Below are 24,067 nucleotides of genomic sequence, written 5' to 3'. Positions count from 1 at the left end.
CCAGCTCTGTCTGACTTGAAGAACTGCCCTTCTCCAGCTGCAGAGGGAACTTTCTAGTGCATAAATCTGACTGTGTCTTCCTACTGTAAACAAAACAAGCAAAACAAACAAAACAGCTCTTCAGCGCCCCTGCACCCAGTGCCCAAAGGGTTAGGCTGAAAGTTCTCAGTATGGCACTGAAAGTCCTCCCTGACCCCTGCCACCTGCCTCTCCAGCTTGCTTGTCCTTCCTCGAGCCCTGGGTGAGGGGCAGCCTGCCGGCCGCCCTGCACAATCCCCCCTCCCTTCCCATCCTGAGGCCTTTGAGAAGGTGCTTTCCTCTGCCTGGGACACGCTCTCGCCCTCCTCTGAATGGCAACTTCTGGCTAGTTACTTGAGATGCCGTTTCTGTGTCGCCTCTTCCAGGAAGCCCTCCTCATTTCCACCCTCTCTACAAGTGCCTAGGTTGGATTGGGGCCATGCCTGGGGCTCTCCTGCCCCCTCCTTGCTCATAGCACCCACCACACTAATTGTAGCTGTTACACATTGTCTCCCTCCCTCTAGATGGGGGATTCTCAAAAGGGCCCGCACCTGAGTAACCTCTTTGCCCTCGTCCCCTGTACAATGCCTAACAACCAGTGAACGCACAGGAACCATTTGATGAACCCAAGCTCACTGGTGAGTGGCCTGGGCTCAGCTACTCTGGATTTGGACTGTGTCAGAACAGGGGCCAACTCTCAGACAACAGCGGTATGCTTGTCTGCGGGCCCAGACCTGGCTGCCGTTCTGCTTCCCCTTGATCCCCTAATTACACACTAACAGCATCTGCTCCTGGAGTGGCACACTGAGAGCCTCTCACTGTGCGGCCTCGGCTGCAGTAGAAACACAAGGCTCTGCCTCCCACCCTGTATCCCCCAGATTACATTCTCTGGGGCAAATCTAGGCCTGCCGGGCACCAACAGCTGGCTGCCCCACACTAGACCCCCAGCTGACCCCGAGCCTAGCCACCCCCAGGCAGCATCCCTAGGGGTAGTCCCCTCTGGGAAATGCAAGTGACCAAAGACTGTGGGCTTCTACTTCCCCAGAGCTCCCCTGTGTCAGGCCCCACAGTGGGCTCTCTGCAAACCTCCCTAATTGAACATCTCAGTGACCAAGTGCCAGGCACAACCAGCACTCACCTGACAGGTGAGGACGCTGAGGCTTAGAGAGGTCAAGAGACTTGCCGCCCCAGGTCTTCTACCTTGTGTGAGGGAGTAGGGAGCTGATGCCCTGGTGGCCACTCCACTGGCAGGCCCAAAGGGGTTCTAGCCCCTCCATTAAGTGCTCACCTCACACCTCATCAGCCCTGGTACCCACGTGGCAGCCTTGATGGCGCCTCGAGGGAACTCTGCTCCTCTCGTCGTCCTTCTCACTGCCCCCTCTGCTTTGGCCAATATGCCATATTGGATGTAGGGGAAAGAGTTTATCCCCCAGAGCCTCTTGGGCTCCTGGGTCCCAGCTGGGTGTGTGACCTAGCAAAAAGGCTGGCCCACTCTGCCTGGTCCCCTTCCCACCCACTCCACACGCTCGCAGCACCATCCCTTCTACTCTGACACCAACCCTGGGCCCTCCTTCAGGGTTCAAAGGCTCCTGCCAGGCCCCAGAGGACTAGTCGTCCTGGGTGTGCACAGGCCTTGGCTCAGCACTCACCACCCAGCTGTTCCAGTCACAAGAGCCCACATCTTGTGTTATCTGGCTCCCAACGCCTTCCACGTCCATCTGCTTACGTGCTTATGTGCCCCTTCATTCCACAAATATTTAGGGAGTGCCTCCTTGGTTTCCAGCCCCAGGATTCCGGGCAGGCGCAGGCCTTTCTACCAACCAGCCCGCTCCTTGTCTGCACCTCCTGATCTGCTCTCCTAGTGGCCGGACCACAGTGAAGCCCGAATGGGTGACCAATAAACACCTGCAAGGTGGTTGGTTGATGAGCTCACCAGGCATGGACATGGGGCACAGCTCCGAGAGAAATTGTCCTGCTTTGTGTTTACACGCAAGCGAAAATCAGAATGGATTGGTTTTCTGGAAAGCTAGAACCGGAAGGGGCCTTGGAGAGCATCTGGGTAAAGCCTCTCCGTTTCCACTGAGGAGGCTGAAGCCCACGAGACAGTGACTGTCCTGGGTCATGCGGCTGTGACTTGCCCTGGTCACGCAGCTGTCAGTGCAGAGTTCACATGCAGCCTCCCACTTTCAGTCAAGCTCAGCGCTCTTTCTGGCACATCAAGAGGTGGCTCACAAGGACTGCTGCCCTTGACCTTTCAGCTCACGCATTCCTTCACTCCCTCAATTGACAAACCTTTGCTAAGCACCACCTGTGTGCAGACCCTCGGCTGAGACCGAGGAGGAAGGGTGTCCAACCCCACATGCTCATTCTCAGTTTGAGACCAAGTCACTGCCATGCAGTTCACTGGCAGGCACGCACTGTGTACACAGATGGAGAGACAGACAGAGCTGGGACTGTGATTGGCTCCTGGCATGCTTCTCAGAAAGCGGGATGGACGCCAGCCTCCCTTCAGCACCCTCTCCCTACCCCAGGGCCTTGACCAGTCCTGGCACCGGGAACCCCTAGAAAGCTGCCTCTGTGAAATGGGAGGTGGTTCTGTCTCTGACAGTTGGGAGGACCAAGAAACATTTGCAGAGCCACAAAAAGCTCTATGGGCTGGGCAACACCGAGGCGGGGCAGGTTGATTCAACAGCTCTGATTTGTGTCCCCATCCCAGCCCTTTCTAAGGCATGTGGTTTTAGAACTTATTGTTGCCTAATTTATAAAGTGGGGAGACTAAAACCCTCTTTTTTTTTTTTTTTTTTTGAGACAGGGTCTCACTCTGCTGTCCGGGCTGGAGTGCAGTGGTGTAATCAAATCACAGCTCACTGCAGCCTTGAACTCCAGGGCTCAAGCAATCCTCCTGCCTCAGCCTCTGGAGTGGCTGTGACAACAGGTGTGCGCTACCACAGCTGACTAATTTATGTATTTTTTGTAGAGATGAGGTTTCACCATGTTGCCCAGGCTGGTTTCGAACTCCTGGGCTCAAGTGATCCTCCCACCTCGGCCTCCCAAAGTGCTGGGATTACAGGTGTGAGCCACCAAGCCCAGCTTAAAACTTTCTTTTGTAAGAGTGTTCAAGTGCAGTAACAGAGGTGATGGGCTCCAGCTCAGATCCCTCAAGCTGCAGGGGGTGCTCTGCAAGGCTGGCCCGCTCCCTCTCCCCTGCATGCTGGCTCCTCACCTGGAGGCCCCTCTCTGCCTTGTTTCCTTCCCCTTCCTCTTCCTGATTCCTGAAATTTCCCAGGCTGGTCACTAGGTGTCACCACAATCAAGTTTTTCTGTGCCCACGGACCCGGGGTCTTGCACCAGGGAAGGCCTGGTCAAGAGACTCACTCACCTCCTGAGCTTTACTCCATCAAGGCCCGGGAGGCTGGAAGTGTCCTTCTTTCCTCCCTCAGGTTGCCAGGTTTAGCAAATAAACACACAGGACGCCTCATTCAATCTGAATTTCAGATGGACAATCAATACTTCCTGAGTATAAGTATGTTCAAAAGTTGCATGGGTCATACTTATAATAAAAAAATTACTTGTTTATCTGAAATCCCAGTTTAAATGGGCACTCTGTATTTTATCTGGCAACCCTGCCCTGCCCTCCACAGGGACCCTAAAGGAAGCCATGGCAGACGGACAGGCTGTCTAGTGCCACCCCTTAGCTCCTACTGCCAGAGAGCTCAGGCAGGTGCCCGGGCCATGGCCTGCCATGAATAGGGAAAAGGTCTGTTTTTCCTTTCCAGCAGGTGACGAGATGGAGGGCGCCCAGGCATGGGGGCTAAGGCAGTAGCATCCCAAAAGTGTTCCCACAGCAGCCCTGGGAGCCCAGAAGGAGACAGTGATAAGAGCACTGTGGACACACGAACAGGAGAATCTCCAAGGCTGTGAGCAGTGCCCCCGAGCCCCAGCGAGTGACTCCCCACCACTGTCCACCCACATGCCATGGAAAGGAGCAGGGGCTGCAGAGCCACAGCCCGGGGCTGGAGTCCCGGCTGCGTCACAAGCAGTGGTGCTCACTTCCCCTCCCTCAGCTGTGCATGAGGGGTGACAGCGGGTACTTCTCATGGGCCCTTCAAGGACGAAAGGGGCTCATGGGCTCGGGGCACAGTAGTACGTTCGGATCATTGGCAGGTACAGCCACTTTGAGGACGTAAGCCAATTCCCGCCGCCGACTCAAACAGTCTGCTGACTTGTCGCTGCACTCAACAGACAAACGTGTGGGCGCTCTGTGATGTGCCCTGGGGGCACAGGAGGCGAGGCTGGGCAGCGGGAGGGAAAGGTGTTCTGGAGCAGGAACCAGCTCACGCAGAGGCCTGGGGAGTGAGGCTGGGGTCTCTGCGCTTCTCACAGACTAACTGGGGCTGGAGAGGCCTCGTGGAGAGAAGCCGGCAGACCTGCAAGCTGACCAGCTGCGGAAGGGAGCAAGGCGGGGCAGCAGTGCAGGACCCAGCAAACTACGACGCGCTGGGCGTCCCTCTCCTGGGCGGCGGGCTGGGCACACTGCTCTGCACGAGGGGTGTGAAGGCACTTTGTGAACCGATGATGCACACACTTCGGGCGTGAGTCCCTCATGAGATGCTCTCATCCCCTCTACACTCCCATGCGGCATGTTTTCCTCTGCACCCCGCCCTGTGTGAGACGTGAGAAACACAAGCATGACTTAAACATGTCCCTGCCCTTCTTGGGAGCTCATGGACTGGTCCTGCAGTAGAGGGCTGAACCATTTCAAACACATGAGTGCAAGTCAAGAGGAGGATGTGCGTGCCTGCCTAAGAGTCAGAGACAGCTTCAGATAGGAGGTGAAAGTGCACTGGGTTTTGAGGGATGACTAAGAGTTCTCCAGGAAGGGAGGGGAATGGGAAATGGCAGTAAAGGCAGAGGATGACACATACCAAGGTTGTAATCAGTAAAGCGTACATGTGCTGTAACAGGGAGAAGAGCAGGCAGATGGGGAGGAACCAGGAGAGAGGAACTGGACAGTGGAAGGCCTTGGGAGGCAGGAAGGCAGCAGTGCCTGACAACGGAGGAACTCAGGGGTGGGGGAGAAAGCGCCCCGGCTGCAGGATGGCAGGAGGGAAGGGGGATGAGGCAGAGGTAGGGACACCAATTAGCAACCACAGCCTTCGAAGAAGGCAGGGCAGCAGGGGTGAGGAAGCTGGCTGGGTTTGGGAGGTGAGTAGAGCTCGGACGTGGGATCCGGTCACACTAGGATGTGGGAGTCACACAGGGGAAGGGTCAAGGCAGCACCCCAGTGCTGGTGCCCCACTGATGGGGGATGCGCTGGGAAGCACAGGTCTCAGAGGATGGGAAGATGCTGCGTTTGGTTTTGGGCAGGTGGGAATGCTGTAGCTGGGGTCCCCGTCTAGGGGACAGTTGGTACTGGGGTCAGAGCTGGAGAGGTGGCCACTGCTGCTCAGCAAGGAGACTCAAAAAGCTTAGGGGAGAGCTAGGAGAGGGCTGAGGCCAAGGAGAAGCCAGGGTCGGGGGCTGAGGAGGAAGGGAAGAAGCCCCGTGGGCCGTACATGCTGAAAGAGTCCGGTGACATAACCAAGCAGCCACCAGGCTGGGAGACAAAAACCCACCTGGCTGGCCTCAGGCGGGTGATGAGGCCCTCGGGAATGCTGCGGCCAGGGGTGGCCAGGCAGACGTCCCACCAGGAGATTGGCCTTGTGGCCACAGTCACAACCCACTTTCCCTAATGAGGCTAGGGAGGGCTCACACCCCTCCCTAATGACCCAGGATGACGTTGCTGCTTCCCTACTCTGCCAACCAGGCATCTGCCCGGTGGTTTCCGAACCCACACTCCAGATCTGCATGACTTTCCATGCATAGGGCCTGGGCCCACAAACCCCAGGTGGGAAGCCAGGCTGTGGGCTACAGTGTAGGGGGTGGGCGCTGGTCTGGAGCCTAGGGGCCTGGGACAAGTTCCAGCTCTGCCACCAACATGCTAAGTGACCTCTGACAGGACACATGGTGTTTCCAGGGCCTCTGCCACTTCACTCTAGAACAAGCACGCAGGCCAGCTTCCCTCCAGGGCAGCACGCTTTCGGTTCTCACGCATGTCAGCCTCAGCTTTTCCTGACTGCCTGCTCCCTACGGACCCCAGGCTGGACACTGGGGGGCCAGCGGGTCCTTGTGTCCAAGGGCACATCCTCACTTGGGGGAGAAAGGCCTGGGAGCAGAGACATGAGAGACAGGGCAGGGAGGCTGAGGGTGGGCTGCGAATGAGACAGAGGCAGGGACACGTAGGGTCCACCTGGGGGATCAGGAGGTGTGCGGGGAAAAGGTGTAGAGGGTTCTCAGTGAGCGACGGTCAGTCAGGATGAGCGAGAGTTCCAGACAGAGGGAGCTGCGTGGGTGGAGGCCGGGATGAGAAGTTCACTATGGCTGGTTCATGACATGCCAAGCAAGGAGAGGCTGCAGAGAACTACATTCCTCTCGGGAGCCATGGGAAGGTCTCGAGTGGGGAATGACAGAGCCAGAGGGTTGGGCCGAGCAGTGGCTCTGGCTGCTACCAGAAGGCTTGCGGGGCGGGGAGACTTGTGAGGCAGCTGCCGCACTAACTCAGGCAAAAGACAGCAGCGCAGCCCTAGGCAGAGGGCAGCATGGCGAGACAGGGGCTCCCTGTGTCACGGGGTATCTGGGCTGCACAGCACCCCTGGCCCCCCATCCATTTGTTCATTGAGTGTCTTTGATCTTAGGAGGCGGTTGGGCCTGGGTGCAAATCTTGCCTTTGCTACTTCTTCACTATGGACAAGTCTCTTTGCTTTTCAGCCTCCATTTGCTCACCTGCAAAACAGGGTAGCTACATGACACAGACTGTTCTTAGGATCTGATGACTTGTGTCAGAGTCTGGCCACTATGCTCAGCTATGATGCGTATGACAGCTTTGCACAGTTCTAGTGATCCAGACCGGGCTCTACACGAGGCGATGTCTTATATATACGATCTCATTTTAATTCTCATAAACAATTCTATCACAAAATATATGAAAGTTTGCCCCAGGACTTGTGGCAGAGAAGGACGCCAGGGCTGGGCAAGCTACCTGTTGGCCTAGCCCTCTGGGTTGCGGCCCTCCCTGCCCTGCACCCGCAACTCTGGGAGACTTGAAAGTTCTGCAGCTTAGGGGAAATTTACACCACTGATGTGAAGTCAGTACTGGGGGTGCCCCTGGCGCCGGCTCAAGGCCAGGCCAGGAGAGGGGCGTGAAGCTGGGCTTACCAGCCAAAAGAGTTGTTTATGGAGTGGGAGGCTCATAAAAAATAATGGGCTGGATTTATTGTCCCCGCCTTGAGGGCCATTCCGGACCGCACAGGGCCAGGACAGGCCTCCTCCGGTGGCACCATAAATCTCTCCAGTAAGCAAGGGAGCTGTTTATTCTCCCATCCACCTGGTCTGTAGCAGGCAAGGGAGCCAGGAGAACCTGCAACCCCACATGTCCTGCCTGGCGCCCTCGCCTGGCTGATCTTCTCCAAGGAGCGGCTGAAGAAGGCAGGTGCTGAGGCTGGGATGGGATTCGGAGGCATGGCCACACCCTCTTTTTAAACAGGAAGTTCCTAGCCGTGCTGCCCCAGCACTCACAGTCCATAATGGAAAGCCTTGGAACAGGGCAGGGGATGTCTCTGGCCCTGCAGGAGCCGTGCTAGGGTCCCTCAGGTCAAGGCCTGGCCCAGATCCTGTAGGAATCCCGTCCCAGGGGCCAACAGGAACCTGACAGCTCGGCACACTGATAGGATCCTGTCAATACGTGGCTGAGGTGGTTCAGGAGGGCCCGTGGGTCTCTGTCCATCGGCTTGTTTCTTTGAGTCTGCAAGTGGACGGTGCAGGGTAAAAGGAACTGGCATTGGCCTCAGAATCCAGCCCCTGATCCTGAAGTCCTGCCCCCCAGTGCAGCTCAGGGAAGCTCAGTTTTCCCTCCCACGATGGGGACATTAGTACTCATCCAAAGCATGTCACAGGGGGGCTGTGAGCATCGGGCGACCCTGTATGGAAACCATAGCAAAGCTGCGGGAGGGTGGAGCTGGGCCTGCTGAGGACACCTGAGCTGCGGGAGGGTGGGGCTGGGCCTGCTGAGGACACCTATGGGCTGAGACAGGTTTGGGGGAAGGACAGTGTCCAGTCAGCCTGCAGGCCACAGACAAGCCAGAGTGGGAGAGGCAGGGTGGAAGACAGAGTCAAGAGGAAGCCCGAGGACCAGCCTGGAGGAGGCTCGTGGGAGGGCCCAGGACTAGAGTCTAGGGTGGGAAAGAGGGCTCAGGGCAAGGGTTTCAGATACAGGCTGCCCCAGACGCTGCTGGGGAGAATCACTAGGTCTCCGCTCTGGGTCAACCCCAGGAAACCTGTACCCTAAAACTCTCAGGTAACCTTTGTCAAGGAGCCCCCAGCCAGTCCTGAGACAGCTGTGGACTTGGAACAGGGGGCTCAGGCCGCAGAGGCAGGGTGGGCTTGGTCTCTGGCAGTGCTTCTGACAGTGGCCGGCTTGGTGGGTATGCTGTGCAGGGCCTCACCTCCAGCCACTTAGGAGGCTGAGTGCCAGCAGGAAAGAAACCTTTATTGTTAAGCCCACCACACAGTAAGCATGCGCTGTGGTCTGAATGATTGTGTCCCCTCCAAAATGATGTTGAAACTGAACCCTTATTGCGGCAGTCCTCACCAGACAGTGAATCTGCCAGAGTCTTGATCTTGGACTTCCCAGCCTCCAGAACTGTGAAAAGTAAATTTCTATCTTTAGAAATTACCCAGTCTCAGCTCTTTTGTCATAGAGGCAGGAATGAAGTAGGATGCAATCTTTTTTGCTGACTGATGGAGTGGGCAAGGGCGTGCTCTCCTGGGTTCCCACAGCCCCTGTCCGGCTTCTGTCACAGCCCTCCACGCACTGTCTGGGCGGGACCTGCCTCAGGTTGGACCCTCCTACAGCCTGTGAGTTCCGAAAGGACCTGCTCTGGCACAAAAATGGGATTTCCAAGTACTCCCATGGGGGTGGAATGCAGGGGCCTGGGCATGTGGTCACGAAAGTGTAGTACAGACGGCAGAAGAGTCCTGATGTCCCCAATCCCCTGGGGAGATCTGAAACTCCACAAGTGTCCCAAGCTCCTAACCCTCAATGAAGCCTTGAATCCTGAGCTTTTCCTCACTCAAGCCAGTCAAGTCCCTGCAATTGATTACAGCCCCAGGCTGGGCCAGGCCCGAGCCAGCCAGTCAGGAGGAGGAAGGTGGGCAGCGGCCCTCTGCACAACGCTTTCCCGGACCCCATGAATCTGATGCTGAGCAAGGTGCTGGGCAGGGTTCGGCGCTGTCTGCCTCTTCCAAAGTAGAGACTGGTGGGCCCTGCCTTGAGCCCCAGCTCTCCCAGACCTCCAGGGTTCCACGCTACGAAGAGAACAAGGCCCCATCTTGTCCAGAGCCACTGAAGCTAAAATATTCCGCATGTATGTGACGCGGGTAACAGGCCTCCCTGAAGTGTAAACTCGGGGCAGACAGAGGGCTCTGCCCAGAGTCAGCTCACCAAGTCTCTCACCGTCCCCTCACCCATCCTCCTGTCCCTTCCCCTCACCCATCCCCCTATCCCTTCCTCTCATTCATCCTCCTATCCCTTCCTCTCATTCATCCTCCTATCCCTTCCCCTCATTCATCCTCCTGTCCCTTCCCCTCATTCATCCTCCTGTCCCTTCCCCTCACTCATCCCTCCTGTCCCTTCCCCTCTCTCATCCTCCTGTCCCTTCCCCCTGCAGACATCCTCCTGTCCCTTCCCCCTGCAGACATCCTCCTGTCCCTTCCCCCTGCAGACATCCTCCTGCTACCTTCCCCCTGCTACGCCGTCACCTCCTCTCTCAGCCATGCTCCTGCCAACTTCCCCTATCAGCCTTCCTTCTGTCACCTTTCTTTCACACATCCCCACCACCTTCCTCCTTGGCCACCCTCCTGTCACCTCCCTCCTCGGCCACCCTCCTGTCATCTCCTCCTCAGCTACCCTGTCACCTCCCTTGGCCACCCTCCTGTCACCTCCCTCAGCCATCCTCCTGTCACCTCCCTCTTTGGCCACCCTCCTGTCACCTCCCTCAGCCATCCTCCTGTCACCTCCCTCTTTGGCCACCCTCCTGTCACCTCCCTCAGCCATCCTCCTGTCACCTCCCTCTTTGGCCACCCTCCTGTCACCTCCTCCTCAGCTACCCTGTCACCTCCCTTGGCCACCCTTCTGTCATCTCCTCCTCAGCTACCCTGTCACTTCCCTCAGCCATCCTCCTGTCACTCCCTTGGCCACCCTCCTGTCACCTCCCTCCTCAGCCACCCTCCTGTCACCTCCCCCTCAGCCACCCTCCTGTCACCTTCCCCTCAGCTACCCTCCTGTCACCTCCCTTCTTGGCCACCCTCCTGTCACCTCCCTCCTCGGCCACCCTCCTGTCACCTCCTCCTCAGCCACCCTATCACCTCCTTTGCCACCCTCCTGTCACCTCCTCCTCAGCCACCCTGTCACCTCCCTTGGCCACCCTCCTGTCACCTCCCCTCAGCCACCCTCCTGTCACCTCCCCTCAGCCACCCTCCTGTCACCTCCCCCTCAGCCACCCTCCTGTCACCTTCCCCTCAGCTACCCTCCTGTCACCTCCCTTCTCGGCCACCCTCCTGTCACCTCCCTCCTCGGCCACCCTCCTGTCACCTCCTCCTCAGCCACCCTATCACCTCCTTTGCCACCCTCCTGTCACCTCCTCCTCAGCCACCCTCCTGTCACCTCCTCAGCCACTCTCCTGTCACCTCCTCAGCCACCCTGTCACCTCCCTTGGCCACCCTCCTGTCACCTCCACCTCAGCCACCCTGTCACCTCCCTTGGCCATCCTCCTGTCACCTCCCCCTCAGCCATCCTGCCCTCTCCCCTTGCTGTCCCCGTATGGGTTCCAGACCCTGATGGCTTCCAGTGTTCTCTCTGGCCCCGCTCCCTGCTTCACCTGTACAACTGAGGCAAGTGTGATCTTCCTAAGACGGGCTCATTCTCCTTCTCCTCATGGCTGACAGGGCACCCTTCACTGTCACGGCACAGTCCAAATTCCTGCTAGACAGGGTCCCGTCCCTCTGAGTTCTGCCAGCTTTGGGCCTGGCTTCAGGCTTCTGGGCCCATTGTCTCCCATAGGTAACCACGGCTGCTGGGATGACGACTCCTCTGGCCAACTGGAACAAGCTGGAATCTTGGGTGTCAGAGGACCCCTGGCCATGGGGCAAGGACAGGCTGGCCCGAAGGAGGGACCCAGGCAGCGGGAGCAGCTGGACGGTCGACACAGTGAAGGGAGTTGAGAAGGGCGCTGGGGACGGGAGAGGCAGTGGCCCCGGGTCTTGGCTAGGTTGGAAGTGAATCAAAAGCAACCACACAGGAAAAGTGTCAGGCACAGGGCAGAGGCTCAAGCACTCTCCAGTGAGGCCCATGGTGTAGAGAAACAAACAGACACCAGGATGGACATGGGCACCCATCCCACCAGGCGCTGTGGACCTGGGACAGCCACAGAATTGCTTGCAGTCAGATGGCGCAGGACGGTGGATGGCATCTGAGGACTCTCTCTGCTCCAGACATCATTCCAGGAAAGTGACAGGACAGGCCTGTGCCTCTCCCCAGGGTTTCTGGCTCCCTGTCTCCAGAGCCCTACTTGAAGTGGTTTTTTAAGGCCAGCTGCCTCCAATCCATTGCTGTCCACCAACGTCTGGGCCCAGATGACCCTGCCAGCCCCTTGCCCTCTCTTTCTACCACAAACTCCTGCTGCTACCCAATCTCCCCCCTTAATCCTCCCAACAACATCCTGCCTATGTCACTCTGGCCCTTCTGTCTGCTGACCACCCACCTTCTCTCCATCAGTTGGCCACCACCTCAGAAGCCACCTGCTCTTGCAGGCTTCTTCTTTTTTTTTTTTTTCTTTTTTTGAGATGGAGTTTTACTCTGTCACCCAGGCTCGGGTGCAATGGCACGATCTCAGCTCACTGCAACCTCTGCCTCCCAGGTTCAAGTAATTCTCCTGCCTCAGCTTCCCAAGTAGCTGGGATTACAGGAGTATGCCACCATGCCTGGCTAATTTTTGTATTTTTTGTAGAGATGGGGTTTCTCCATGTTGGCCAGGTTGGTCTCAAACTCCTGACCTCAAGTGATCTGCCCGCCTCGGCCTCCCAAAGTTCTGGGATTATAGGCGTGAGCCACCACACCCAGCCTCTTGTGGGCTTCTCCAACCCCTTTCCATACCCCACTGGCTCCAGGCCTAAGCTCAGCTTCCTCTGCCTTGAACAGCCCGCTAGCCAAGCCCCTGGCCCTGCTCCTCATCCAGCACGCTCTGCCCAGGCACATGTAGATTTGGGGACCACAGGCTGACCAGCATATCGGGCAGGAAGGTTCCTCTTCTCCTTAGAACCCAATTTCCACACTTGAAAAAGGAAGGGGGACTCATGGGGGTGGTTGTGATTCCTTTAAACACTGAGAGACAGCCGTGGGAGAGGGTCATGATTTGAACCCAGACCACCTGGGTTCCAGTCCTGCCACTATTTCACACACTGTTTGCCTCTCTGAGCTTCTGACCCACATCTGCAACATGGGAGAAGCTAGTACTCAGCTCACAGGGTTCAAGGAATTACAATGGATAATATTAGTACCCACCTGAGGGTTCAAGGGATTAAATGAAGCAGTATTAGGGTGACCCAATGTCTTGCTTTGCCTAGGACAGTCCCAATTGATACCCACAGCCCTGGCATAATTAATAATAGTATCTCCTTTCATTCTCACAAGTTGACTGATTTGGATATTATTCAGTTATAACTAAATGCGAATTATTGACTGCGGTGGTTGTGATGTGGATCCGCATGTCATAAATGGCATGGAGCCACACTCACACACTGTGCCAATGTGCAGCTACTGGTTTGGATATTAAACTCTAGTGATGTAAGATGTCAGCATTGGGGAAAATTGGGTGAAGGGTATCTGAGACCACTCTTCACTATTTTTGCAGCTTCTTATGAATCTACAATTATTTCAAAATAAAAAGTTCTAAAAAATCCTATTGTTTTGACTCTAGTTATCATTAGGTATTTGCCCTTGCAAACTTACAGATAAAATGAACGGATCCCCAAAATACTTCATACATGGGTTTTGTAAGCAAAATAACTAAGTTTAATTTAACCAGAGGTCATCCAGCAAATACTCAGAAATGAGTGACAATGACTCCCATGAGGCCGGCAGCTGCTCTAAAGCTCACGCACTCTATCAGCAAGCCCGAGCCCGCAGGCTCTTCCCTGGTCTGTGTATGGAAACACACGGCTATGATCTTCAGAGCAAGACCCACAGCAACACAGTGGTACGTAACAGTTAATAACAGCAGTGTCGAAAGAAAAGCGTTTACTTTTAGCCCAGAGGTCTGGGGACATTCAGTGTGGGGATAAACAGTAGCAACCGTTTTCTGTCTCCGTAACTGAGTTCATAACAAGAATCCTAAACTATAGGAAAAAAGAGGCCAAGCCGACTCAGGCTGTTCCCGTGAAGGGAGAAGGGAAGTGCGTGCCACACTGCAGAAAATTTCTACCACAAGATGTCTTTTGAATTCTAGGTGCTTAAAGAGGCATACTTGGTACCTGGAGCTGCAGGTGGTGCCAGCTATGAAGGCATCTCTGTTGAACCTCAGACCCCGCCTGAGTCTCACCATACTTGGGCCGACAACGGAGAGGGGTCCCAGAACCTTCCCCATTGCTGCTGTCTTCACTATCAGGCAGTCAGGAGCCCACGCTCTGGGGCCAGATTGGCAGACCTCCAATCCCCTGAAGCCACTGGCAACCTTGCAGTTCCCTAACCTCTCAGTGCCCCAGTTTCTTGATCTGGAAAATGGGGCACTGTAAGGACGCAATGAATGGAAATGCATGGAAAGTGCCTGGTAGCGGGGCCCGGCACGCACAAGCATGCATTGGATGCAGCTCTTGCAATCATCATCATCATCATCACATTACACACAAAGGGACTGATTCCAGACTCCGAGCTTTCCTACTGCTGGTCCCCACCTCTGCCTCTGGCTGTAGGACAACATCACTCTTGATGCCAAGTCTTGAGCTCTGTGAACAGTGGGCTCGAGTCCCACGAGGAATGCCTGTGGAGGGAGGGCAATGCAGTTTCCTACACGTATTTATACATGTGTTTAAACAAACTCCGAACTTTAACCGGAAGGTGAAACGCACTTGGGTTAACTCATGCGGTCCTTGTGGGGAGAACCTCAGGCTGCCCCATGGCCTGTTCCAGTGCATAAAACCCCAGCAGAGCAGCTGCACAGCAGGCTTTCTGTGCATGTGGCCTCATTTCTCCCAAATGCGGGCCCTCATCGATAGAGGACCCCTATTGTCTGGCCCCCTGCCCGGCCCTACCACATGGTCCACCAGCCCACACTGACCAATATCTAACAGCACGAACCGAGGGCGCTGTGAGCTGAGTGCTGTTCCGATGCTCCTCAGTGTCCACGCTGAACTGTTCGCCACGCTGCCTTGTTCCCAGTCCCACCCTGGCTCTGCCCACGCCCACCTTCCTCTCTTCCTTCCTCCCTCTGTCCTTTCCAAAGGCCCAAGTTGGCAGCGGGACTCAGAGCTGTGGGGAACATAGTCCCTGCCCACAGGGAGCTCCTAAGCTGCAGGGACACGGGCACCATGAGGCAGAAGACCACTTTCTGGAGCTTGCTGCCAGCAACAACAGGGGTTGGGGGACAGAGGTGGCCACTGGGGCACAGAAGAGGCAGAGCCCAACAGTTTTCCCTGAGGGCTCAGCTCAGAGTGGGCTGTCCGGTGGGTGGGATGCTCTCACAGGGCACTAAGTGTGGGAGCCGTCAGTAGTCGGGGCGGGTGAGGAGCAGGGCCCTGGCACTCCCTCTGTGTTGTGACTCCTGATTACCTGTGCCCAGCAGGGACACCACTCAAACCTCTAGAGGAAGGATGGGTGGTTGGGCACCCTGGAGGGCTGCCCCGAGGCTGAATAGGTGCGAGAGCTCAGCCGATGAACGAGGGACGATGGCCATCTTGCTGGGCCCCAGGTTTTGGCACGTACTACCTTGCGCACGGATGAACCTGGGTGCAAGGACCACCAGCTCGCTAGTTTCTCGAGGACAAAGCTGGCTTCTTGATCCTCTCCCTCTCCCTCTCCCTCTGCTGAATGAGCAGGCTCCCGTGCAGCACCTGGCACGTGTCAGCAGAGCCTCGTTCCAAGAGCTCCCTGGTCCTGACTCTGTGGCCGGCTTGTTGTGGGGCCCTGGGCCAGGCCCTGCCCTCTCAGGGCCTCAATTTCCTCATCTGTCACAAATCGTAGGAGTAAGAGCCCGTGTTTATTGAAACTGTCTTTTCAATACCTTTGTAACCCTACGAAGCAGGTATTACGACTATCTCCATTTTACAGATGAGGCACAGAGAAGTCAAGTGACTTGCTCAAGGTCACGAGATGGTCCATGGCAGAGCTGGGGTTCCAGCCTAGGCCGCTGGGCCTGAAGCCCCGCTGTGAGCCTGTGCTGTTTCCTACAATGATGGAGACAATGTGACGTTTCCTCTCATTCTGGTGCCTTCCACCAAGGCTGAGGCCAGCCCACAGGCGGCGTCTGATGAGGCTTCAGAGCAGAGCCCTGCAGGACAGCCTCCTGCACGGAGGGCCAGGGGCATCTCAAACCCAAAGCTGCTGGCAGCCAGTGCGGCCCAGTGTCAGTGCTGGACCCTCGGAATAGCAACATCTCACCAGGTGGAGGAGGAGACCATGTCACAAACGTCTCTGCTGCTGGGATGAGAAGACCAAAGCCATAGAATTCGCAGAGCCTTTCCCCTCAGCTCATGACTGTGCAGGAACTCTTAGCACCCCTACTTAGCACGTGATCCCCTTTCCAGGCTGAAAGCTTCCCAGTAGACCATGCCTCGGATCCTAGGGGCTGGCAGAGCACCCGGCACGTGAATGAGTGAATGAATGAATGAGGAGGTAAATACAAGCGACCTTCACTCACGTAGCTAGTAAGACTGAGGCCTTCCAGAGCCCTTTCTACTCCCGGATTGATTCTGGTCAGATTGAAAGAAAGAATTCTACATTGAGAGAAAAGGAGACAGTTCCTCCAGGAGGCCACCTCTTCCTGTGGCATCAATCTGTCAGAAGTTGCAGACAAGAAGAGCAGTGTGGGAGAGGGAGAGAGCCTGAAGGTGCTGCCTTCTAGATACACCAGGTGCAAGGGTGTGATTGGGGCAGCCGGCGGGCCCCTGGGGCTGTGGCCAGAGGAGGGATTGTCCGTACTTATTGGGCTAGGGCTGAGTGGGAGGTAAGGGGTGCTATCATGGGGCCAGAAGCAGTGCTTGGAAGTGCTGAGTGGAGGGAACCTGGCCAGATCCCAACATCTCTGACTCCCTCCTGCCCACTGTGGGCACAGAGGAGCAGCCTGTGTGTGTCCCCCAAATCAAGCCTGTGTTCTAAAGACCTGAAGAAGCTGCCTGCATCAGTCGCTACTCCTAGGACAGGTGCTGCCCTTGATTGACCAGAGCGTTTTTCTGCAAATGGGGAAAATTCGACAGCTAGGCTCTTTTTACAGCTGAAAAGGCCCAAAGAGGCAAGAGTAACCGTGCAGAGGCCACATGGAGAGCTGCAGCTGAGAACCTGATCCTCCCAAGCCTAGCCAGGGTCGCAGCCACGCCTTGGGCCAGGGTGTGCTCCAGCGCCTAGGAAGCGGGGCCGCTCAGAAGGGCTGAGCCCTGTGTTTCTCAGCCAGGAGTCTGGACCGACCTGGGCCAACCCCTCTCACGCATCTGGTTCCATCTAATCAAAACCAGCCTGTGTGCTTTTCTCCCTGTTCAAGGGTAGGCTCCAAAGAGCTGGACAGGCATGAGGAAGAGTCAGGTGATAGGAGGAATCTAATTTTTCAAATGGCTCTGGCTCCATGAGCCCTCCCAGGAGCTATGGGAATCAGAGGTCACTAGTGTGCAAAACAAGCTCAGTCTTAGCTCCTGACATGCTCTAATTTTGAGCTATAACAATCATTATTGCAGTTGACACTAATGGTGGGCAACTGCCACAACAGACTGAGGCTCAGAGAGGTAGACAACCTGGCCAGTCCCCAGGTCCCTGTCTCCCCCATGGGCACTCACAGGCAGCTGGCCACTGTGCTGTGTGCTTGCTCTGCCCTCTTCAGGACTTCCACACAGCCGTGGAAACCCACTGGAATGCTGCGGCTTGTCGTTCGAGAGCAATCTGGTAAGTTATCTGTTGTTTTTTAGACTGATTTCATTGCCCAGATTAAAAAATCAGGAGAGGCCACACAAAAATCCTAAGGAGAGAAGGCACTTCTTTAACCAACACGCTGGTTAATGCAGATTGGGACTGAGGCCCCCAAATCCATATTCTGGTTAAACCTAGATTCTTGGCTTCCTTAAAAATCAGGATCTGGCCACCTGGGGCATCTGGGTGGAGTGAGCCATGTGTGCCCAGGGTCCCATCCAACACCAGCCACTGCACAATTTATGTGATGCCAGCCCCTGGAAGTGTTGGTGTTCCCCCAGATGGCCTCGCCTCTCCCCTAAGCATCACTTCCTACCTCTGCTCAACCAGCTTGCCCACAGCTGCCCTCCGCCCAAAATCCAAACTCTTGCCACAGCCCACCAGGCCCCATGTTGTCCAGCCCCCACCTCCCCGCCTTGGGCTCCTCCCGCTTCGCGTGCTCTGCTCCTTCATCCTACCCTTTGTTCTGCTTTTCATGTGCCCATTCCCACCCCAGGGCCTTTGCACATGCCCAGCTTGGCACATTCCCCACAAGCTTCCCGCCTGGCTTTCTCATCAGCTCCAGCACTGTCTGCTGCACCACCCATTTCTTTCCTCTCCCACTGCACCACCTCCCGAGGAGCAGGCCCCATAGCTAGTGTGCCTGGCTCGGATCCTGGCTCTGCCTCTTCCCTAACTTCACTGGGCTTCGGCTTCCTCAGCGTCACAACTCAGCCTCTCCGGGCAGTGGCAAAGGTGGAGTGAGCTTGTCTTTGGGCAGCGCTCAGGCCCTTGCCTGGCTCAGAGTCAGCATGTGGCCCCAGCAGCCCCTCTACCATCGCTGCTCTCACGCCATCCCCTCCCCAACCCCAGTCCTGTGGGGGACGCTAAGGTTCGTAACCTCCTCAGCACAGCACATGCTTACAGGCCAAACCTGTAACAAACAGGCCGTGGCTGCGGGTGTGACCTGCCCGCCGCACACCCTTCTTTCATCCAGGGGCCTCAGCTCCACCTGGAGTCCTGCTAGGGAGAAAGCCGGGCTTCAAAGGAACAGAGCACACACCGCCTGGCTGAAAAGGAGGCTCAGGTCCCCTGGCCTGGGACTTTACAGCCTGCTCAGAGCAGGCACTCTGTGAACTCCCCTCCCCGGATGGAAGCAGAGGCCCCTCCCCGCACTTGCTCGCTCTGTCCCCATGAATCTGCTTCTTATACAACCTGTTGGGCTCAGAGTCCCGGTTTATAGGGTTCGCCTCCATCATGGGCAGCTTGGTCCCACAGCCCACAGCTGGGAAGTCTTACAAGGCGCAAAACAAACTCCTGATGCCCGGGAGCCACCTGGGTGGAGTGTGGACAATGTGACAGCAGCAAGTGCCAGGAGCCACGGAGCTCGGGCTTTCTGTTCTTCCGGGGACACCACAGAGCCATGATTAGCAGGCCCGTCCTGTCTTTGAGGCAACAAACACTAAGAATTCTAAGGAGCCTGTTTGGGTATTTCCGCTTTATTATCCTGAGTACTTTTTAAACGTTTTTGCTTTCACTTTCTCAGGAACTGTTTTCTAATGAAACTCATGCCTGGGCTGGCAGAATCGCACCTCACAGCCTCCTGCCTGCTCACAGGAGGCTGGAACCTCATCCCAGGATCCTGCTCCATCTCCGAACGCCCTGCCGGGTAACACCACATCCCCATTTTGCAGGCAAGGTAGCTGGGGAGCAGTCAGTAGAGCTGCCCATGGGAGGGCTTCCAGCGTGGGAGAGGAGGAGCTGGATTCACACAGGGTCCGGCTGGCCTGGAGCCCAGTGCATGCCCCTTGGTTCCCCGTCTCTCAGCATGAGCCCCTCTCTGAGCCTTCTGCAGGTGCTGTGTACTAGAAAGGGGCGACCGTCCCAGGAACGCCCTCTATGCCCGCGAGCCTCCAGCGCCTCCTCCTTGTTAAGGGTCAGCAATGCGGGCGTACTTGAGCTGGGGCAGTCCTGGCCTTCTTCCTTACATTTATTCCCTTGACAGCTCACGACAGCCAGGCCCTGGGAACCTTGGCTCCTGCCCTGCCCTCACAGCACACTCTGCTTTGGCACACAGCCCTGTCTCAGGATGCCTGACCTTGCATTATCTTAAGCAAGAGATGTGCCTCTGCAAATGCTGTTCTCTGCCTGGAAGCCCCTCTCCTCCAAGCACATGTGTCCTGGCTTTCTGGACAGCTCTGCCGCCACCTCACAGCTCTGCTGCCCTGAGCCCAAACTCCAGGATCTGACCACTGATGCCCTAACACCAAGTACCTTTGCCTGCTGGGCTTGGCTGGTGGCCAGGCTCCACTTCAGCCTGGGTCTGCCACCTAATGCTCCAGCTGGTGGGGTGTCTTCCTGGAGCCCTCTGCACCTCCCCAGGCTGGCCTGCCACACTGCCTGGCCTCTAAACAGCAGGCTCCCGACCACAAGGACGCTCTCCTGGCGGGAAACCCAATGAACATGCAGCAGGGAGTCACTGGTGCTGCCAGGCTCATGGAGACAGGGAAGTTGGCACACAGCCTGGGTAGCCTCAAGCCCCCTTTGGAGAAGGAGCCCATGGAGAATGGTGCCCCACTCTTCCCGGCCACAGCCAGCCCCCAACTCAGAAAGGAAAACAGCTCCTCTGGTCACATGTGCCACTTGTGGCCTCACATACAAACACAAGAAACACCCGCAGCCCTAGTGTAGCAGGCAGAGGGAAGGAACTGGAAGAAGGCCCATGCAGAACCAATACCAGACGTGCAAAACAGTCATTCAGACTACCACCAAAATTCCCTGCCTTGACCTTGAGGGCCCCAGAATTGAGATGTGGAGAAGGGGACTCTGGGGGCTGCCCATCCTGTGGGGGGAAACGCCTGGTCAGCACAGGCCGTACTCACCATTGGAGCGGTGGATGCAGGTATGCTGGTTGTCACTAAGGAAGAAGCCACTGTGGCACTGACACTCGTAGCTGCCCATGGCGTTGATGCAGATCTGCTGGCAGCCACCATTATTGTCCTGACACTCGTCCACATCTGTGAGAAGAGGAAGAGAAGAGGACCAGAAATCACACGTAAGTTGGAAGCAGGGCACGAGGGGCTGGCGGGACAGGGATGCAGTGAATTTCCTCACATGGCCCTGAAGGGAGGGACTCCAGAGAGGGCCACCCTGGTGCTGTATGATGGTGATACTGTACGGTGGGCCTCCATTGTGCTGTGCCATAGTGGTACAGTGGGTCTCCATCGCTCTGCGCTATAGTGGTACTTAGGTGCAGAGGGGCAAAGTCACTTGTCTAAAGTCCTACGTATGGTAAGTGGCAGAGGCAGGATTCAAATCCGGTGGTCTGACCCTGAAACCTCAGCTCTCGGTGACATCGCCAGACTCCTCCCCACTCTAGGAAGACAGAGCAGCCTGCAGCAGCTGTCCCCAACACACGGAGCTTTGCCAACTGCAACCCCACGAGCCCCTGTCTCTTGACTCAGCTCAGGCTTACCATCAGCAGCACAACACGATAACAGGCTGCAGCACGGGGCAGCGCCCCAAGGCTCTGTGCCCTGCAACTGATTTCAAAAGCCCTGGGAATGAGAGGTTTTTATTAAGAAAAGGCCCTGACCTCCAGCTGCCAAGACGGCTGCGGAAGGCTGCCAAGTGGTCTTTCTCACTCTCGGGGAGAGGCAGACCTCAGGGCCGACACTCATTTCTGACCAGAGGCTGCTGGCACAAAGGGCGCTATTGGCTGAAAAGAGTCTTTATGGAGTTCTGGTCTTGAACAGAACAGCGTGTTTCAATTACCAGAGTCATAACCCCCTGCTCTGTCAGTTTGTTTAATGAAAGAAGGGCTTCTTAAACCTTAATGTTCCATGTCTGTATTGTCATTTTAATAGGCAAATATATAAAACCACAAAGGCGGTGTGAGCTACTGGCTGCTTCCAGTCAATCCCCGGCCCCCAACACACACACACACACACACACACACACACACACACACACACACACACTCTTTGGCATTGAGCTTTTGATACACTTCTTTTAACATAGACATCTTTTACTAGTGGAACCAAAAGGATGTGAAAAGGTAAAGAGTTGGTGACCTGCACTGAACTGGGAGAGTACTCAGCTGTGGAGCGATTTGAGCTGGGTCCTATTTAGACTCATGGACAACAAACCACTTTACCACCTAAGACAGCACGCGGCTGCCTTTGAGGCCGACAGCGAGGCCATTATTCTTTGGCAAGCTCAAATGTCAGCCGTGTGGGCAGTCAGAGGAGGCAGGCAGAGCTCTGAACTCTAAAAGCCAGCAGCAGTTACAGCTAAAATGGTAGAAGTGGCCCGCGCTGAGAGGAGCCAGGTGATCGCACCATGGCCCGACAGTCTGACTGGGGAAGCCTGGGGAGGAGGGAGAGGGACTATTCTCAGCACCTTTCTCCATTCAACAAAGCCTTGCTTAGGACCCCCTAGGGGCCCAGTGCCCATGCCACCTTCGCTGGGGGCAGCCCCTAGGTGTGGCGAGTGGTCGCCTCCCTCCCCTCCACGCCTCAGCCATGTCTGCCCCTGGGCTCTATCTCCAGCCTGCACTAGACCATGAAAAGCACCTAGCCGGGCCCCGTGTCCTACTCATCCTGTTAACAACACAAAGCAAACATCCCTCGAGTGTTTATTATGCGTCAGGCGCAGGCCCACCCGATCCTCACAGCTACCTGTGTGATAGGTCACGTTATTGACCCCATTTTACAGAAGAGGACACGGAGGCTCCGGGAGCTGAAGTAGCTTGAGTAGAGTGACACAGTACACCAGAGTGAAGGCGGGACCCAGCCCTGCGGTCTAGCTGCAGAACATGTGCCTTTGGCCCCAGGCTAAGCTGGCTGCGTCAGCGAGTGTGCTCAGACTAATGCTGCGAAGAGCCGGCTGCTCCTCACACGAGCTGGAGTCCCGTGTCAACTTGAGCACATGCACGTCAGCCCCAGATGCAGCTTGCCGTGAGGAGCATCGGGAAGGGCCCAGCATTCCTGGGCTTAGTCCCATCTCTGGGCCAATAAGACCCCGTAGAGAACTGTGCTGGCATACACTTAACAATGGGACCTGGACATGGGCAGCTGTCCCTGGGACTCAGTCCAGACCCCTCTCATGTCACAGTCGTTACCTTCCTTCTCGTGGTTCTCAGATTCCTTGCTCTGTGCCTTGGCTTCCCCAGCCCTGTTAAAGGTCCAACTGTAAAGCAAACCAAACAGATACAGACCCTCAAATGCTGAGTTCCCGGTGCAGAAATGCTACCTCATCCCTGTCACGAGGAAGCTCCCTGGCGCCGCCCATCTGCAACCGTCTGGCCTGGCCACTCCTCACCTCACTGAAAGCTTGAAGCAAAGGGTGGTTGACGTAAGGCATCTACAAACCCTCAGTGACCTGGCAGGGCAGCTGGGGCTTGGGACGGGGCTGTTTACTCTAGTAGGGAACAATGACTCGCCAGTGCTGATGAATAATGGGAAACAAATGCAGGGCCATGTAAACATGTCTTGTCCCCACTCCCAAGTGATAAAGTCCTGAGATGAAGCAGGCGGGAAGAGGGGGCTGCCCCTCTGCACCCTTTTCCCACTGTGGTCCAAACAGGCCTCACCCCGGCCCCCGAGGAGGGGAGGAAATCATGGCTGCCAAATCTCTTGGGTGGCTTGAGGCCATGACCAGCATCTCTAGGGAAGGGCCTGAGGCCCCACGCATGCCTCTTGCACCCCTGTGTCTCCAGCACTCCAAGTGGGCCCCACACTGAGGTCTGAAGAGTGTCCAACTGCAGCAGCTGGGTCTATAAGATGCCACCCATGAGCCCAGGACAGACTGGACTCACCTGGAGGCCCTGGCCAGGCCTGGCAGGGCACTATGAGAAACAGTCCTTTGGCCCTCTCCAAGGGGTGCCGTGAGCCCAGCACACGCTGCCCCATGGTCCCCTAGCATTCAGCACACTCTATTATGAGAGTTGCCCTCAAGGCAAAAGGGGAACCTGCGCCTGGGAGTCAGGCTCCCTGAGTTCTGCCCCTGTCTTGCCCTGTAGCCTGTGGGCGACGCCCAGGCCTTAACCCTGGGAAGTGCTCCCAGAGCTTGAGGGATTGCAGACCGCGTCCTCCAGGAAGTGCTCCTGGAATGCCTGTGGTGTGTGCAGCCCTCCTCTTCCTCTGCCCCGTGGAACTGACTGTCAGTGCACGGATGGGTCCTGTGTGGCTGGCCCCGTGTGAGAATCCCACCCCACCCCCAAGCCCTCACACAGAGGTGAGCGTTGAGGCTGGGTGAGGTTGCCAGCCTCACCACCATAAATAACGGCAACTGCTGCCAGCGAGGCCCCTGCTCAGGCACTCTCTTAATAAATCCACACAACAGCTCCACACTGGGGGCATTATTCTTATTATCCCTGATTCTCAGATGAGAAAACTGGGGCCTGGAGATGGGGAGAGAGTTCCTCAAAGCTCTAAAAGAGGCAGAAGGAGAACTGGAAGCCCCATGAGTCCAAAGCCCTCCCTCTCCTCCTCCAGGATTCAGCTGTGAATTAGGACCCCTCAAGCCCGACGGCGGTAGTGACGATGGTACCCAGGTGTTGATGCTTACAAGCCTCCCTGGCCCCTCCATGCCCACCTCTCCAAAGCCCAGTGCTCAGCCTCCTTCTCTGTGTAGTCTTTCTGGTGCCCAGCATAATTCACTCCACCCTGGCTTCCAGGCCAGGCCTGCCTTCCTTCACTACTTCCTTCCTCTGCCTTGGACCAGAGGGCTTGGCTGTCCTGTCCCTGCCCTGGGGTGAGGACAGATCTGAGTCTCCTTTATATCCTTGCTCCTAGCAGCGGGTCAGGC

At 56.4% G+C, this 24,067-nt stretch overlaps 1 protein-coding gene and 1 long non-coding RNA gene across 2 annotated transcripts in view; one reads left to right on the top strand and one right to left on the bottom strand.

Annotated features, from left to right (window-relative positions):
• SCUBE1 (signal peptide, CUB domain and EGF like domain containing 1) overlaps positions 1-24,067 on the bottom strand; it is a 137,161-nt gene that overhangs the window by 66,083 nt on the left and 47,011 nt on the right. Inside the window, exon 4 of the mRNA XM_030815154.1 lies at positions 20,140-20,274. Within this exon, the coding sequence (XP_030671014.1) occupies positions 20,140-20,274 (135 nt within the window). The remainder of the gene's footprint in view (positions 1-20,139; positions 20,275-24,067) is intronic.
• Positions 5,154-13,068, top strand: LOC105739999. Its single transcript, XR_001116002.2, has 2 exons — positions 5,154-5,223; positions 11,174-13,068. It is a non-coding gene; the product is annotated as an uncharacterized LOC105739999 (long non-coding RNA).

Source organism: Nomascus leucogenys, chromosome 7b (assembly GCF_006542625.1).
Source record: "Nomascus leucogenys isolate Asia chromosome 7b, Asia_NLE_v1, whole genome shotgun sequence".
Lineage (NCBI taxonomy): Eukaryota > Metazoa > Chordata > Mammalia > Primates > Hylobatidae > Nomascus > Nomascus leucogenys.
The sequence above is the reverse complement of the archived record's forward strand: the minus strand, read 5'-3'. Positions and strand labels throughout refer to the sequence as shown.